Raw genomic sequence first — 13,854 nt, 5'->3', positions numbered from 1 at the left:
TCGAACTTCCGAGATGAGCCGAGTTGAGCCCAATGGCGTTCATTCGGCCCAGCGCGCCTTGCTCGCGTCATCAGTGTGAGTGCAGAGAGAGAGTCACGCTTTGTGGAGTCACGCTTTCCTATTGGGTTTCATTGCTTCAGTTCTCGAACAATTCGGTTCTCGACCGTCCTCCTGGAACGAATTATGTTCGAGAACCGAGGTATCACTGTATGTCCATTGAAATATACAGTATTTTTTTAAAATCTGGTGTGTACTTATTTAAAAATGAACAGTTTGGGAGATACCTCTATGCCATTACTAATACGCTGTCATTTTTGTAACTGAAGTATAAAATTTCATTTGGTGGATGGTTCATAGTTTATTTGACCATTCCTCTATTGTTTGATGCTCATATTGTTTTTATTTTTATTATTTTTTATTAATTAATTTTTGTTACAGATGTTTCTCCCTCATATTGTTTTTAAATGTCATTATTGCAACTAGTGCTGAATGAATATCCTTGTGCTATCTACTTTGTAGTTATTTCATGAGCATTGATTAAGGGAAGATACTGAAAGACATCCTTGCTTCATTAAATCAGGGTCATATTTTAATTTCAGACATAATAACAAATTACTCTCCAAAAAGCCTAAAACAATTATGCTCCTACCAGTAATATGTGAAAGAACATATTTAATCGCATCCTTACCAGTATTTAATCTAAACACACTTTGTTATTATTACTAACAGATGGGTAAAAAAAAAAAAAACAACTCATTTTTTTAGCTTTAATTTATTTTTACCTAATCATTTGTGAAGTTTGGAATCTTTTGATGTTTATAGGCCATTAATACTTCTTTTCTCGTGTGAGGAATAGTCATTTGTTTGCCTGCTAATTTTTCTTTTCAGTTCTTTGCTTTTTCTGATTTTAGTATTTATTTTACAGCCAGACTATTGATCTTTTTTTATTGTACTTCTGCTCATTTTGTAGATTGCATTAAACATTGTTTATTTTTAAGTACAGTCACCTTCATCAAGCTTCACCTTTTGACTTACAAAATAAAGAGCCCTGTTTAAAAGGTCTCACTTTCCCCAATATTTAAATATTGATGTTGTTATAATAATGTTATTGAATGCTTATTTTTTAATATTATTGTAATTTGAACACTTTTTTTTATTCTCACCTGAGGACATTTTTCCATTTTTTGTTCGGGTAGATTGGGAGGGAGAGAGAGGAACAGAGAGAAAGAGAAACATTGAAGTGAAAGGGACACATCAAGTGGCTGCCACCCACACAATCAACCAGGGACAAACTGCAACTGAGGTACATGCCCTTAGCAGGAACAGAACCCGGGTCTCTCAGGACCGCAGGCCGATGCTCTAACCGCTGAGCAAAACCGGCCAGGGCTGAACACTTTCATCTATCTAGATATTATTTTTGTGTAACATGAGATATACATATACATATATTTTTCTCATTAGATAGTTGACTACCTCAATATAATAATTATGTAGCCTATACCTTCACTGATGTGAGATATTACTCTTAATTTTACATTTTAAATTTTCGAGTATAACATGAATCTGCTAATGAAATCTTTATTCTGTGCCACTAATACTATTGTATTCCCCAGTATCAAAGCCTTTGGGTAAGCCATCTCACGTTGACCTTAGGCTAGACCCCGTGATTTATGTCACTGAGACATAAGCAAACATGAGGCAAGCCACCTTGTAAGAGTTTTGTATAGCATCCTTAGAAATTTGTCCAAATCTTTTCATTCTGGCTTTTTTTTTTTTTTTGCTTAACAATTTCTTCTTCAATTCATTTCTCTCTTCTTGCATTATATTATAAGCAGTCAGAAGGAACCAAGCCATTTATATAACACTTTGCTTGCAAATCTCCTTTGCTGAATATCCGATTTCATCATTACCAAGTTCTCGTTTTCATAAAACACCAGAACACTAATACAAGTCAACCAAGTTCTTTGCCACTTTATAACAAGGAATTGCTTTTTCTCTAGTCTACAGCCATTGGAGACCTCATCAGAATAGACTTTACCATCCACATTTCTACATTCTGTTCGTGATTATTTATGTCCTCTCTACAGTGATGGAGGCTTTTTCTCCAGCTCTCTCCTCTCATTTCTGAGCCCTCACCAGGATTGCTGTGAGTGGCCATGCATGGTAATATTGGCTTTTTCCATCATGAACCTCAAAACTCTTCCCTCCTCTGTCTATTACCGGCTCCGCAGATGTTGTCACACTTGGAGATATTAATAACAGCAGCACCCCGCTTCACGTACCAACTCTGCCTCGCTTCAGCCTGCTTTCACAAAGGACCGTGAACTGTGTGCCTCAAACAACAGAAATGTATTTAAGTGAAGGCTAGAAGCCAGAGGTCAGCCTGCTGGCGTGTGGGGTACAGTGAGGACCCGTCCTGGCTTGCAGACTGCTATCTTCTTGTTGTCTGCTCACATGGCAGAGAGACAACCATCATCTCTCTCATTTTTCTTCTTACAATGACACTCATCTCATTCATGAGGGCTCTACCCTCGTGACCAACCTCCTCCCAAAGGCCATCAGACTGGGGATCAGGGCTTCAGTGTATAAACTTGGTGGGGGAGGTGGGAGGGCATAAACATTCAGTGCATAGCAGTTATTAAAGATATTTTACCAGTAATTAAAAGGAAAGAGACATTTTCTAGAACTTTACCAGAAGTAAGAATATGCTATTTAAAGAAACATTTATCTCGGGTAATGAAAAGGAATTCCTTCCTCCCACTTGCGGTTACATGATTTTTCTTTATCAAATGTCAAATGATTCCAATTAGAAATTAAATGTATATATGACAGTTCTCCACGTCTCTGTATATTCGCTAGAATTGAGTTTTTCAGATTGTTTGGCCAGGGGAATCTGTGCTTGATGTTTTGATACATCAAGCTGTCTGCTCCAATCTGTCTGCTGACCCAGAAAGCTGACAAATATAGTTTCTGGTTGGTTTGGCTACTGAGAAGCCTGACTAGAGATTTGCATGAAGAAGGAAAATAGGACTGGAGTATATAATCCCCACCCCCAGCTACTTGTCTGCTGATTTGTAGGAGACCAGCTGTTTCTTAAGATCCAACTCACAGCCCCTCACAGAGATCCCCCTCTCCCCCCACATAACTCTCTCCTTCCAGGCCACAGCAGGGGCAAAGGCCTTATTTTTACTTTTCTCGTATTACTGCACCATCCCTGTGGTCAATTCCTGCTTCTCCTTAAACAGTCTCTTTATTGCACCTTTCTTGATTTATGTTAATTGGAATTTGTTTTTTCCTTCAGGGAGCCAGACTAATATTAACCTTGTCTTCAAGTGAAAGTTTAGCATAACAAAAACGTAAATTAGTAGCTAAAACAGGGATGTAGCTATACCCATCCCTTCTCTAATCTTTGAAGATGTCCCCTAAATATTCTTTGAAAATCAGGGCATACAATTATAAGCACTCCACTACTTGACATATTTATCTTAAGGATAGGGATCATTTATATTTTCTCCATAAGCTTTTACAAAATACATGGAACATAGGAGGTTGTGAATTATCACTGTATTTGGTCACCTGGAATCCAGTTCATGCCAAACCTGGTTCCTTGTAGAACATCCCGTCATTTCTGTTTTGTAGGTGTACAGTGGACACTTTGTTAATATTTTTTGATCAATTAATAGATTTTAATTTGTTCTTGTCTCTGTTTTACCTTCCTTTATCCACCTCTGTACTCACGAATTCTTTCTCATTCTAATTACAAACTCCGTTTCTTCTACATTACCTCTGACCCATTTATCAACTCCTGTATAAAACACATCCTAATAGAAAAGTGGGAAGCTATTTTCAGATTTTTATGAACCTGAAAACCAAGCTAAGAAGAGCAACCAATCTTTTAAAATGGCATCTTAAGGCATAGTTGTCAGTTTTTCCCCTAAGCTCTTAAGCTCTTCAAAGAGATAGAGAACTTTGGTATTTGAAATATGGTCTTTTGTGTACAAATGCCACTTGACTTACAATGATAAACCCATGGAATGTTCAACATATCGTAAGTCAAAAATGCATTTTTTTTTTTTAATTCTTCACCAGAGGGTAGTTTTGAATTGGTTTTCAGATAGGTTGGGAGGGAAAGAGAAAAAGAGAAACATCCATGTGAGAGAGACACATCGATTGGTTGCCTCCCACAGGACCCCAACCAGAGCTGGGGATCAAACCACAACTGAGGTACATGGAATCTAACCCGTGTGACTCTTTGGTCCATGAGCTGATGCTCTAACCGCCGAGCCAAAGCGGCCAGAGGGCTCAAAAATGCATTTAATACTGTACTGTAGTGAACTGGTTGTTTAACCTCATAACTGCCTGGCTGAGTGGGGTCTACAGTTCACTGCAGCTGCCCAGCATCACGAGAGAGCATCACACCGAATATCACAGCCCAGGGAAAGATCAAAATTCAAAATCAAAGTTCAGTTTCTAACAAATGCGACTTTGTACCATTGTGGCAAAATCGTAAATTTGAACCATTGCAAATCGGGTATGTGTATATGGTATGTGCAGAATTCTTAATAAATCTGCCTTTTCTGTAGGTCCAGTTACTCACTAGAGTGATATGCCTTTGGACACGATACTAACTCTGTCAAGCAATTAGACATTCTGAATATACTCTAATGAAACTATGCCTTATGTCCAACACTCTCTAGAAGAAACAAAGTCCCTACATGTCATAGAAATATACACCAAAAGGAAGGAGTAGGGAATTCATTGTTCAGACACATTCTCCTCTTTTTTTTTTAAAGAAAAAAAATCTAAAACTGAAGGTAGGGAAGAAGTAATGTAGCTAAAATATTTCATATAGAATTTCTAATACACTTATAAAAGTCAGGTAAGAGGGCAGCCTATGATTCATTGTAGCTTTTCCAACCTATGTTTGAAAATGGAAAATGTCAATGAACTATCATTTCTCAAGCCCATCTAAGCCTTAAGACTATTCAGAAAACGTCCTTGCTCTAGTTTTAAATCTTTACTGAATGTGTCAATTCTCTTTCTCTGGGCTTCCCCTCTACCGTGTATGACTGTGACCACTCTTTATAAACAGGTATGTTTTACTGAGCTATTTATGTGATGTTCAGATAAAACTAAATCCTCTGGTACTTGAGTAGGAACAGCATTCAATCTTACAAGGGTCAGTCCAGGATAATAGAAAACAACTAAATATAAAGGAATTCATAAAATACTGAATGATGGCTCATGTCAGATTTATGGTGTGTGTCTCTGAAAACTCTGTCATCTATAACACAGTGGAAATTGTCTTCCCAAGAGTCCATTGTATGTGTGGGTTTGTATATTCATGATGTGGAGGGGGCAGTTTATAATTTTAGTTTCTTATCCATTTGGCATTCTTTAACTACCAGTTGGAAAAACAAGATATTAATAATCCTGCCCACTGTTATTTATGAAACACTAACTACTTGACCCTAGCTTTTGAAGGTAGATTTTCACATGTAAAACCTCAATACAACTAATTATGTGGGCTGTTCAAATTATTTTTTTTCTGGAGTATTATTAAGAAGAATATGGTTTCTTTCTGTGAGACAGAAGAAAAGCTTGGAGAAATGTTTTTGTTTTAGATGTGGATTGCAGCAACGTTGATTTTAAAGCAGGATAGAGTGTCTGGCTAATCCCATGCTCAAATGCACCCACTCTCCACTCACTACTTCCCATTTGCATCCAGTGATATATATAGAGAAAGACTTGTTTTAAAATCTGGGGAAGTTCAGATGATAGGATTTGAGTTAAGAGACAATGTAGGGATGGAGAGGGAGCATATAGCACCCTCCCCAGCTTCTAGTATGGGGATGGATCCTCAGTGGTTAAGTATGAAAAGTTAGTAGTAAGGAAATCTCTTCAGGTAGGAATCTATGGGGGCTTGGGACAGGCAGTATTACATTAAGACTCAAGAGATTAAATAATTGTTACTCCGAAAATCTTACAAGGTTCTTTCACTCCAACCTTTGGGGTATCATAGATATCATAAAGACCTTGATTGCAATTATGAGACTCCTTCCCTTGCTTCTCAGGTGATAGATGAGAAAGCAGAACAGGGGTGCAGCTGTGTGGCAGATGCTGTGGAGTGACAGTGACTGGAAAACTGCTTTGTGAGACTCTGTGGGACCAGACCCGCTTGACTGTCTGAGTGAGAGACTTGGGGAAATCGATGATTACTCAAATGCAAGGCATGTAGCCTGGACTTACAGGATGTAGAGGTCTTTAAGCAGTTATCCTTTATTAGGCTTCATGATGTTTCAACCATGCTTCTCTTCAAATTACCATGACATCAACTCTGACTGCAACTGTCCATGTCTATAGATACAGGACCTAAAGCCAGCCACAACAAATTCTGTTACTTTTAGTAAAAATTCTTGAGTAAGACAGGGACCTATTTAAAATCCCATCATCTGTGCAGAGCTCAGATTCACCCAGTACAGAACAGCCTACTTACTACTCCATTCCCTCTGCACGAACTAAAGCAGCACCTCTAAAGAAGCCAGAGAGAGCCAGATGCCTTCTATCCTAACACTGAGAGATTCGATGATTGGCTAAAATGTGCACTGGGCATAGATCCTGTTGGCACCAGTGAGAACAGAGTAAAATAATAGTGAATTCTGTTGTCGGTGCGATCACTGTTGCATTCAGGAATGGAAAAATGTAGCCACATTTGAGTAACACTGCATGTTGATTTTAAACATTGTGGGAATACTAGCTAAAAAGAAAAAAATGACATATTTTTTCCCACCCATGCATTGTAATAATCTGTTGTGCTACGGGGAACATTTTATTTGATTCATAATGGGAAAAGGATACTACTTAAGGTGGAAAGCGGTGACAAGTTTTATTTATTGAGAATCTGTTTGGCGGATAATAAACACACGTTTACTCTCACCTCAAAGCAAGTTAGTACTTTTACCTTCTTCCTGCTGATGAGAAAATGGAAACTCATGGAAGTCAAGGGCATCACGTAAGGTCACATTTCTATTATAATTAAAAAGTGGATCATGAAATATATCAGCCTGGATTGAAAGCCCTTACTTCACTGAAAACAGGTTCTCTGTGTATGAAGCATTTCAGGACCTTAGCTTAAAGCATAATAAGAGTAATTAAATTTGAGCCTTTTTATAAATTTTATAATAATAAACCATGTTGACTAAGCATTCTGAAAAAGAAAATAATTTGTGGGGAAAAAATGCTTTAACTCTCCTCAAAAAAATCTAGAAAAAGTGCACGCAATGCCACATGAATCACAGTTACACTTGCTTAATCTCGTTTTTCCCCTAGTAAAATAAGGGATTTCAAGAGTAACTTTTAACTCACATTTCTCACTGTCTGCAACTTTTTATACACATTCTGATAAATATTAGACAAACTATGTTAAACTTAGTGCGATGCAGAATTTTATTATACTAAGCAGGCATGGAAGTTGAGAGCCTTGTAAATATTAATCACAGACTAATGAACAGTGGGAGATTTCTGAATATCAATCTGCACTAGAGGGAAATGTTGAATTAGAGACACCACTTCCTGCCCAATAAATCAGTGGTAAAAAACTGAAGGCTTCCCCATGCCTCTGCTTGTGTAGTTAGATCTCTAGTCCTAGAGGAGCATGCAGTGCGGGTACCAAAATGCATGTAATGTTATCACCCCACGTGGAGCTTTTGCATTTTTAACCGGACCATTTGTAAAATTTTAATTACCTCCAAAAGAACTGGATTGTATCACCACTTGAGTGCATTCTCTAGTATCAGAGTTAAAATAGTTCAAGAGTAGTTAGAGCTTGTCTCCTTCTTTCTTCCTCATTAGCATTCAAACATCATTGCCCAAAGGGACTAGAAGACTCAAGGTTAAGAGGAGAATTGAAATGCCAAAACTCGATTGGCTTATTGCTTTTATTAAATATGCATATTACTGATTTCGTCTCTGAGCACATTTACAGTGTATAGCAGAAAAAAAAAAGACAATATCTTCAATCATAATTCATAATTTCATAAATGATAGATGCAATCATATATCTACTTAGTTACATATTCTTAATGACTGTCCATTAATAGAAAAGCATCCATTTCAATAGTCACTTAATTATTTATTAAGACAAGTATGAAAGTGAATAGTGACATTTAGGATTTTAAGACATTTTTGATGCTGACACAAAAATAATGGGACTCAGTTTTCAGTTTGAGGGCTTTTTTTTTTTTTATTCTGTAATATTTAGGTGGTATGTGAAACCTTCAGTGTGCATTAATAATTTATGGGAACATTTAGAAGTGATTGTTAATATGTTTCTTCATACCATTGTAATCAGGACAAAATTTTATCCTGAATAGTTATGGTATAAGTTGTCCTACTGAAAAGATACACACAGTTATTAAGGACACAGGAAAGGAGGAAAGTTTCAGGATATAAGCCAGAAATAGTCAATGGCATTTTAAAATACATTAGAAATATTATTTACTAAGTGATTATTTTATTCCACTGCAAGTAAATATGAAAACAGTAACAGTTACTCAATTAAGTAATAGTATAGCATAATGCTCTAATTAAGCATCAGCCACTAACAGTTTTTCTATTCTTATTCTTCATATTTTCTATACATTGTAGTTTTTATTTTTTATAGGAGAATTTGTACTCTCCAATGACATCAAATAGTATCTTTATAATTGTCCATAGAGCTAAAATTATAATATGGTTTCCCAACTTTATGCAATGTAAAAGGATAGACATGGTTACAATTTTATGTCTATTTTATTAAAATATTTGTGCTGATGCATTCCCTGTTTATGCAATTATGAGACTGATTTTGGAGAAAATGTATCTTCTTTTTCTATGATATTAAAGATATAAAATAATTTATATCTTGGGCTTTACATGTGCTCATATTTAAAATTTTAAGGAGCTATTACCCCAAATACACCATATTTCTGTATTATAAGGGGAAATGGTTATTTTGTTTACATAAATAAAACTTTGTGTAAGAATTACCATACTGAAAATGAATTACTCAGATGACAATATAGTTGACTATCTTTAAAGGTTTGGTTTGTTTTATTTTGCTTTGCCTTAATACAATAAAGTAATTTTTTCAGTGATAAAAATTGTAACAATATTTTTCTGATCTTTATTTTTATCGAGATTTTGAAAATATTAAAATGTGTTTTACTCAATATTACTAACAAAAATAAAAAGGAAAGTCCTTCATATTTCCATTGATTATTATGTAATTTGGATATAATTTTGTATAGTAGTTTCTATCTTATTTTATCTTATTTAACCTACTTATTATTATTATTATTTTTAAAGTTCCTGCCCTTCCACAATTTACATTCTAGTGGTTGAGGACATGGACTTCTTCTTCTTTTTTTTTTTTAATATATATTTTTAATTGATTTTAGAAAGAGAGGAAGGGAGAGAAACACTGATGAGAGAGAACATCGATTGGCCGCCTCCTGCATGCCCCCCGACTGGGGATCGGGCCCACAACCTGGGCATATGCCCTGACTGGGAATCAAACTGACGGACGACCTCTTGGTGCATGGGTCAGTGTTCAACCACTGGGCCACATGGGCCAGGCTAACCTACTTATTTTTAATAGAAAGCCACTAATGTTATAAGTCAGTCTTTCAAAATATGTTTCCTCTTGTAACAGACACTTTTGATAATTTGCAGCTAGTATTCAGGAGAAATGTTTTTAAAAGCATTACACTAATTAAAGATGTCATCAAAACAAATTTTAAATTATTTCTTTTTAAATTGAATTTAATAGAAAATGCCAAACATCTCCAAAGTTCATTACTGTTCAATATAAGATAACCAATACAGTACAGGTATATGATTAAAAACAATAACAATATAAGCGTGGCTGGGGTGAAAACTGTAACTGGTACACAAAATGTATAATAAAATAAATTTTAACCCTGGTTGGTTTTGCTCAGTGGTTACAGCATCAACCTGTGGATTGAAGGGTCACAGGTTTGATTCTGATCAGGAGCCTGTGCCTGGGTGGCGGGTTCAATCACCAGCCCTAGCTGGGATGGTGCGGGAGGCAACCAATTGGTGTGTCTCTCTCACATTGATGTTTCTCTTTCTCTCTCTGTCTTCCTCTCTCCCCTCCCTTCCACTGTTTCTAAAAAAATCAATGGAGCCCTGGCCAGTTTGGCTCAGTGGTTGAGCGTCTGCCTGCGGACCAGAGAGTCCTGGGTTCGGTTCTGCTAGGGGGACGTACCAAAAAAAAAAATCCTTTGGAAAATTATCCAATGGAAAAATATCCTTGGGTGAGGATTAACAATAAATAAATAAATAAATAAATAAATAAATAAATGTTAAGATCATAGGCGAAATCAATGTGATTCTAAAATGTAATATATAGGAGTCTAACAGTTCTGTATAAAAAAAATAATAAATCCGCATCTATTAAGGTAGCCCTTTGTGGCAAATTAAAATGAGAACGATATGGATAATTTTTTAAAGAGTTATGTATCAGATTTATAAGGTGACCATGAGACAATATCAGAAGTAAGTGAAGTGAGTAAAATAGATATATATTTAAGATTTATATTGTTGCTGGCTTTCGTAGTGGTAAACCAAGCTTGTTCGTTATCAAACGTTTAGAGACACACAAAATAAAGTTTACTTTTTCACCCTCTTCGGTAAAGACAAAAGTTGTTCCAATTAACTAGATATACTACTTTTAATTATTTTGCTTTCTGCAGCATGAATTACGTTTGGACGCAGCGAGACAAGGACCACAGGAAGGAGGACGGCAGCACAGTTTGAAGTTGAAATCTAACACCTTTTGCATAAAGCCCCGCACAGCCCGCAGGGGCACAGCAGACTTGTCACAGCCCTTCCCACCTGTCCGCGGTGCTGATTTCCATGGTAACCACTCTAGTGTACCTGTCTAATTTCAGTGTTTATCTTTTCAGGTTTGGATTTATCCTCCATAAAGATGAAGCTGCACTACAGAAAATTGATCTTGAGACCTTGTCATACATCAAGACAATTAACCTGAAGGACTACCAGTGCGTCCCCCAGTCGCTGGCGTACACGCACCTGGGAGGATACTACTTCGTGGGCTGCAAGCCCGACAGCACCGGAGCGGTCCCGCCGCAGCTCCTGGTGGACAGCGTCACCGACTCCGTCCTTGGATTCAACAGCGACGTGACGGGCACCCCATACATGTCCCCGGACGGGCACTACCTCGTGAGCGTCAACGACGTGAGAGGTCTGGTCAGGGTTCAGTCCATCACCATCAGGGGGGAAATACAGGAGGCCTTTGACATCCACACGAATCTGCACATAGCGGACCTGGCCTTCCAGCCGTCCTTCACCGAGGCCCATCAGTACAACATCTACGGGAGCTCGGGCGCGCAGACCGACGTGCTCTTCGCGGAGCTCTCCTCCGGGAAGGTGAAGATGATCAAGAGCCTGAAGGAGCCCCTCAAGCCAGAGGAGTGGCCGTGGAGCCGGAAGAACAGGCAGATCCAGGACAGTGGCTTGTTCGGGCAGTACCTGATGACACCTTCCAAGGACTCTCTCTTTATACTCGATGGACGACTCAACAAGTTAAACTGTGAGATCACTGAAGTTGAAAAGGGAAATACAGTTATTTGGGTTGGAGACGCCTAGGAGCCCTATTAGATAATTACTGAATGAAGAGTTTTCCGGTACATTGCACTTAATGTATTGTTTAAACTGACAGCTTAATTTTTCAAGTTTATATCCTAGTCATACATGAGTTAACGGGGTTGGCCCAAATAAAATTTTTAAAAAAAATTTGGCAAAGAAATACACGATTAGTAATATTGATTGATTCCAAATTTTTAACACAACATTTGATAAGAAACTATATTAATCAAAGAATCAAATGCATAATTATGTTTTAAACCAACAGAATAAGAATTTAAATACTTAAAAATAACTGCAGGGAATTTCGGATGACTTTCAGCACCATTTTATTTTAAGGGTTGGTTTATCTATTTTCTCAGTCCTTTTTTGGTATACTTAAACCAGAAATAAAAGGTATTGTGGAAACTTAAAATTCAAAATATTCTGTCCCATTCACTGTTTATAATCTTTTGTGCCTTGAGGGAATGTCACAAGAGGAAAAGGAAAGCTAAACGCTGCATACTAAACACTTATAACTATTAAAAATCTCTTGTCGTTAAAAGAGAAATGTTTAACATCTCTCGCACTAAATCCTGCCTTCAGTTATTTGTTTAATGGAATATCATTTGAAGGCATAAGATGGCCTTAGGTTGTATACAGGTGACAGAACTCTATTTGACACTTACTGTATACTCTGCAGCACGCTATGGAAAATGGGGAGGAAGGGAGGAAAAATAATTATGGTCAAAATGTTTGCAATGTATTCTCTACTCATTTTGCTTTTAATCACTAGACTGCATTATGTTTATAATGCAAGTTTGGGATGTCAACTGCTTAGAAATGCTCATTAATAGCAGACTAGATTCTTTTTAATTTCATGTAGTCCAGTGTTGCATCAGCAGGAACTCTCATTTCTAAGAAAAGAAGCATTATTTTTGTCTGCTTAGAGTAATACCACATGTAGGGAAATTAACACCGGGGAGAAAAAACTGGCTAGAGAACTAATGAGTATTAGTGTTTTAGGAGAATTAGTTTAGAACTCGGAAAGTTAGGGGATAGCTCCACAGTGGTGAGTAAAAATGCACTTCACCCTCGCCTTCGCTGTTTAAATATAACCCATCAAAATCTTCATTCTCTAATAACTTTCGTAAGTGACTTCTATTTGACTCCTACGTCATCTTCAAATGACCCACTCACTAACTGTGTGCTATAGTTCAAAACCTAGTGCACCCTCTTCTGTGAGGCACTGCAGAGAAGTAAAAAGGTATTGTATTTTTAAGGATAAGTATAAGGCCAGTAGACGAGGATTAAAACTAGAGAGTTGGTTTATAGAAATAAGCGGATAATTATCTAGGCTTAAGGTAATAGCTTACATGTTTTGAGAATCTTTTTACTTATTTTTGCTTTGTTGCTGCTAAAATGCTAATGGGCTGTGGAAATGACCTCCATTCACTGAAGGTAATCCAATAAGGTCTTTTATAAACACAAATTTTACTCAAGTTTAAATTGTGTAAAACTGCTTAGAAACCTGAAATTTTATAGTGTGTAATATCTTATGTGTATATAGCATCCTGAACTGTGTGATACAGTAGATTTCTTCTTAGCTTAAGAAACCATTATGAGAGGTAGATTTAATAACAAAACCAGCTTATGTTTCTACTTATCTGCTTTCCTTTTCAGCAATTTCCTCCCTTGTGAACATGAACCATATCAGGTGTCTGTGACCTAATGATTTAATGTAAGTCTGTCTCATACATCCTTCTTTGGTAGCTTACACCATGTGGATGCTCTGTCTATAGACACTGCTTGATAAAAGGAGAATAAACCTCTTACATTTTAACCTTTGAGAGTTCAGTCAATGTTTTAATGTGCACATCAATGTTTCATGTTGTCTTCCTTTGCCTCAAACATATTTTGGTGCTCTGGATTATTTTGAAAGTGATGGGTCGGGATAGAAGGAATGTGAAGAGAGATCAGTTAAGAAAAGACGATTAAGTTTGCCTTTTTATAAACAATTCTAAGTTGTTCTATCCCTTCACAGTTAATGTTTAAACCAAGGAATGTATCCTTTTTCAAGTGTCTGTTTCTTTAGAATCCCTTCGAGTGTATTAAAAGAATGAGTATCAGCCCTGGCCGGTTTGGCTCAGCGGTTAGAGCATTGGCCTGCGGTCCTGAGAGACCCGGGTTCGGTTCCCGCTAAGGGCA

General features: G+C 37.1%; 1 protein-coding gene across 1 annotated transcript in view; it reads left to right on the top strand.

Annotated features, from left to right (window-relative positions):
• Positions 1-13,496, top strand: part of FSTL5 (follistatin like 5) — a 700,938-nt gene extending 687,442 nt beyond the window's left edge. Inside the window, exon 16 of the mRNA XM_036241790.1 lies at positions 10,968-13,496. Within this exon, the coding sequence (XP_036097683.1) occupies positions 10,968-11,670 (703 nt within the window). The 3' untranslated portion in view covers positions 11,671-13,496. The remainder of the gene's footprint in view (positions 1-10,967) is intronic.
• Positions 13,497-13,854: the final 358 nt, after the last annotated feature.

The sequence above is a fragment of the Molossus molossus genome, unplaced genomic scaffold (genome assembly GCF_014108415.1).
Source record: "Molossus molossus isolate mMolMol1 unplaced genomic scaffold, mMolMol1.p scaffold_m16_p_4, whole genome shotgun sequence".
NCBI classification, from domain to species: Eukaryota; Metazoa; Chordata; class Mammalia; order Chiroptera; family Molossidae; genus Molossus; species Molossus molossus.
The sequence above is the reverse complement of the archived record's forward strand: the minus strand, read 5'-3'. Positions and strand labels throughout refer to the sequence as shown.